The 5,100-nt window shown below is 32.3% G+C and overlaps 1 protein-coding gene across 1 annotated transcript; it reads right to left on the minus strand.

The window, feature by feature from the left end:
• Positions 1-628: 628 nt before the first annotated feature.
• LOC120199332 (tubulin beta-7 chain-like) lies at positions 629-3,743 on the minus strand. Its single transcript, XM_039200443.1, is given in 3 exon segments — positions 629-1,516; positions 3,018-3,213; positions 3,215-3,743. Coding segments are annotated over 3 exon segments (1,335 nt in total). The 5' UTR covers positions 3,683-3,743; the 3' UTR covers positions 629-845.
• Positions 3,744-5,100: the final 1,357 nt, after the last annotated feature.

Raw genomic sequence — 5,100 nt, forward strand, 5'->3', positions numbered from 1 at the left:
TCCTATGGAGGTGCGAATTCACTCGGGAGATAATAAAATTAAAGTGTTATAATTAAATTAAAATAATATTTAAATATTGAGATTAATTTTTTAAAATTAGGATTAAGTGAAAATAAGTTTTGGTAATTAATAGTTAAATATATTATTAAATCAAATTTATTAATTATAACGTCATTTTTTATTTTTTTATATGAAACTAAAACTTTTTATTTCTCTAATTAAAGTTATCATTTTGTAACATCTCATAATAAAAAAAAATTAACAAATAAAATGTATTATAGTCGCATCTATAGAATCATAAACATAATTATTCTTATCGGGAACTTCAAAAGAAAGTAACACTTCTTTTAATTATTGGTATGTTGTGTATTTTCTAATTTAAAATGATTATAAAATAATATATTTAATAATAAATGTTTAATTATTCTTATAAATAATATAGTCAAATTTAATATTTCTAAAGATAATAACTATCTCTTTAATCATGAATATCATTTAATTTGTGAATATTGCATATATAAAATATATCTGATTATAAACCTCCATGGAAACTATAGTTAAATATAGCGTACAAACTGCGTGCATAAATAAACAATCACAAAACACTGAACTTTTTTTAGATAAACAATCAAATCTGCAACCTTTACAATCCCAATTCAAATATAATTAATCAGCAATTCCCAATTCACGTCGTTAAAAAAGGACACCAAAATCCCAACACAAACGAAAACATGGCCTCCTTATTTAAAGCATCAAAATTCTATTTTTTTTCACTCACAAAACAGTCCCAAAACACTCATTTTTTTATCTGTGCCCTGTAGGAATTGAAAAAAGAAAGCATTCCATCAATTTTCCTCGGCTTCATCCTCATACCCTTCACCATCATCATCTGCCACAGCATCTTGATATTGCTGATACTCAGATACCAAATCATTCATGTTACTTTCTGCCTCGGTGAACTCCATTTCATCCATCCCTTCCCCTGTATACCAATGCAAAAACGCCTTCCTCCTGAACATGACAGTGAATTGTTCGGAAACGCGCCGGAACATCTCCTGAATCGATGTCGAATTCCCCATGAAAGTCGACGACATCGTTAACCCAGTCGGTGGAATGTCGCAAACGCTCGATTTAACGTTGTTCGGGATCCACTCGACGAAATACGACGAGTTCTTGTTCTGCACGTTGATCATCTGTTCATCGACTTCCTTGGTGCTCATATTTCCGCGGAACATAGCCGAGGCTGTTAAGTACCTTCCGTGGCGTGGATCGGCAGCACACATCATGTTCTTGGCGTCCCACATCTGTTGAGTTAGCTCTGGAATCGTTAAGGCTCGGTACTGTTGCGAGCTCTGGGATGTCAACGGTGCAAAACCAACCATGAAAAAGTGCAGGCGTGGGAAGGGGATTAAGTTCACAGCTAGTTTTCGAAGATCGGAATTGAGTTGCCCAGGGAAGCGAAGGCAGCATGTGACTCCGCTCATAGTTGTTGAAATCAAATGGTTCAAGTCCCCAACTGTTCATGTACACATATATGCAAAAAAGGTTAAAAGCTCTCATATAGTTTTATGATAATCATGACTGTTGGGTTTTAATATAAAAATGAAGCTATTGCTTAAGAGTAAGGGGAAACTATTTCCGATACTACATAAGTTTGTTCATTAACTCGTTTATATTATTAGATTTTTAATTTTATCAATTATAGCATTGAATTTTAATATTACCGATTATAGCATTGAATTTTAATTTTACATTTAATTACGTAATTATGTAGTTCCGTCGTTAAAGTCACTAAAAAGATAATAGCATTACTAACAGTTGTTGACGTGACATGCTACACCAAAACGATGTTGTTTTGATCCCTTAAACAACATTGTTTTAGGTACTAAATTTTAGGGATGTATCTATTTTGCCATTGAACTTTTAAAAAATTTATCTTTTTTAGCATTACACTTTCTAGCTGTTGTCGACAATTAATCACCACTCATCACCAATCATCTTATGTAGTAAAATCAATACCAAAATGTTCGCATTTTACTCATTATTCCTCTCATATGATTAGTTTTTCATGAGACCCACTCAAAATTGATGAAGTTAAACGAAAAAGTCTACTATTTTTTATGTTTGGAGACTTTATTAGATTTATGGGATTTGGATTGTTTTTCAAAAATTTGAAAACGTGAAAATATTATTTTGAGAAGACGAACATCATACCTCAAAACTAGCCTCATTAGACGATCATTGAAAGAGATTAGAGTGCTAATACGTTGAAATTTAAATGAATTTTCTTCGGTGTTGAGCGAGTTTCATGAAAAACAATCTTAGGAGAAGAAAGATAGTAAAATACGGACGTTTTGGTACCAATCTTGCCGTAAAATATAATCAATAGGGAGTGATTTTTTGTTGTCAGTGATGGCAGAAAAGTGTATTGCTAAAAAATTTCTTAAAAATTGAGTGGTAAAATTGACGCATTCTTAAAGATTAGTGTCTAGAACGAAGTCATTTTAGGCATCATAACTAGGGATGATAATTTAACCCGAAACGATGGGTTCCGACTTGACCAGGAGATAATAATGTAATTAATTTAAAAAAATATTATTTTTTAATGAAGTCCTTAATTTATACCGAGTAGTCGGATCAAATTTATACTCTAAAATTTCGGGTTTGATTGGTGTCGGGTGGAGGATATATATTTTTCGGATAAGATAGAGTCGAGTCAGGTGGAGGATATATAATTTTCGAATCAGGTAAAATTTAGGTGGAGGAATCATATTTTTTGAGTCAGATTTGTTTGACCAAAAACCCGACCCAATTGACCCATTGCTATCTCTAATCAAAACAGTCACATCTAGCATTTCGCATTAACAACCATTAGTAATATCATACTCTCGTTAGTGACTTGCGGAAGTATATAATTGAAAAAGTTTAATACTATAATTGGTGAAATAAAAATTCAATTAAGTCACCAAAATTTGAGTAATATATGAAAAAAAAATTGTAAAACTTTTGAAACTTACAGCTAGGATTTGTGAGTTTTAGAGTTCTGAAGCAGATATCATAGAGAGCTTCATTGTCAAGGACCATGCATTCATCAGCATTTTCCACAAGCTGGTGCACCGACAGTGTGGCATTGTAGGGTTCAACCACAGTGTCCGACACTTTGGGCGAGGGGAACACCGAGAACGTTAACATCATGCGGTCAGGGTATTCTTCCCCTTATCTTTGATATCAGCAGTGTTCCCATTCCCGACCCTGTTCCACCTCCCAGCGAATGGCATATCTGAAAACCTTGTAAGCAATCACAGTTCTCGGCCTCTCGACGAACAACATCGAGAACCGAATCGATCAATTCGGCTCCTTCGGTATAGTGTCCTTTTGCCCAGTTGTTCCCGGCTCCGTTTTGGCCGAAAATGAAGTTGTCGGGTCGAAACAATTTGCCATAAGGACCAGTCCGCAAGCTGTCCATAGTCCCTGGTTCAAGATCCATCAGTACAGCTCTAGGCACGTAGCGACCACCACTGGCTTCATTGTAGTAAACGTTAAGCCTCTCCAGCTGAACTTGAGAAGTTCCAACGTAGTTTCCAGTGGGATTAATGCCATGCTCATCACATACAACTTCCCAGAACTTGCCACCGATTTGATTACCGCACTGACCAGCTTGAACATGGAGAATTTCCCTCATTTTTTTTGGTGATGGAAAACTTAAAAAGATAACAAACAGGAAAGAGCAGGGAAGAATCAAGTTGAAGAGGGTGTGGAGTGGTGGGATTACGCAGGCAAATAACAGATATAAAGATGTGTGAAGATTGTGACACTGATATTTTTTTAATTTTTTTTATTAATATGAGATAAGTACAACGTAGTATATGTTTAAAGATAATTTTTAACTATTTGACATTTAACGCTCATACCTCTAATATTAATGCGTGTCAATACGGAACTTTAAAGAATAACAATAATAATACTAAATACTAAATAAATAGAGATTACAATTATGACCATATAAAGCAGCAATAATAAGCTACTTCGATGTTTAAAATAGTCTTGTTTTATAAGAGATTTTGGATTTAAATAGTTGTGTCTGTAAGGTATGTGTTTTCGTTGTCAATGATTAAAAAGATTTTAAACAGATATTATTTTATAATCCATCACAAATTATTAAAAATAATAGGGTAAACTATATCACATACCACTAAACTTTAAGTGTTATATCGTTTATATCACTGAACTTTTAATTTTGCCAATTATACCATTAAATTTTGATTTTCGTTTCAATTATATAACTGAAACATTAAATCATTAACGGTACGATGACGTAACTGATCGCTAATAACACGACTAACAACTGTTGACATAGACACCTCACCAAAAAATGTCATTTTGATCCGACTGTTAATGATTTAACGATTCAGTGATATAATTAAAAAAAATTAAAATTTAATACTATAATTGATAAAATTAAAAATTTAGTTTTATATATAATACAACGCTTAAAATTCGGTAGTATATAATATAATTTACGCAAAATAATAAAACAGCGGCATGTGTCTTTGTTTGGGAGAGGGCATTTCAAATTTCAATGAGAGTTTTGTGAGCTGGATATTGAAGGAGACAGTGAGTTGCATGTTGGTTGCTTTGGCTCTATTCAATAAATAAAATATCTGACTAACCAACCCATCCTCCAACTCCAATTTGATTCCTTATCTTCCATTACCATTTCTATAAAATAAAAAAGATTTCCCCGTCATAATCTCAATTATTATTTCGTTTGTTTTTAAATACGTCATTAATGATTCTAAATGAATGTATGCAGTTGATATCGACAGAATAGGCAATCAACTCTTTCTTCAGATATTTGAATTAAATTTTAGTTTTTAAAATAATATATAATAATTATAAGATAATATCTGATTAAAATTTTTTTTAATCATTGATGATACATATACATTTTATACACAGTTACTTGAACTTTTTAATAATAATACTTTGTTATCACTCTCAAACCGTAAACTGCACATTTTTAATGTTAGAAAAGGATGCTAATCATCAATACAATTGTAGACTTATATTAAATGCATGAAAAAAATATTAAAATAACAT

Source organism: Hibiscus syriacus, unplaced genomic scaffold (genome assembly GCF_006381635.1).
Source record: "Hibiscus syriacus cultivar Baekdansim isolate YM2019G1 unplaced genomic scaffold, ASM638163v2 tig00005406_pilon, whole genome shotgun sequence".
Taxonomy (NCBI): Eukaryota; Viridiplantae; Streptophyta; class Magnoliopsida; order Malvales; family Malvaceae; genus Hibiscus; species Hibiscus syriacus.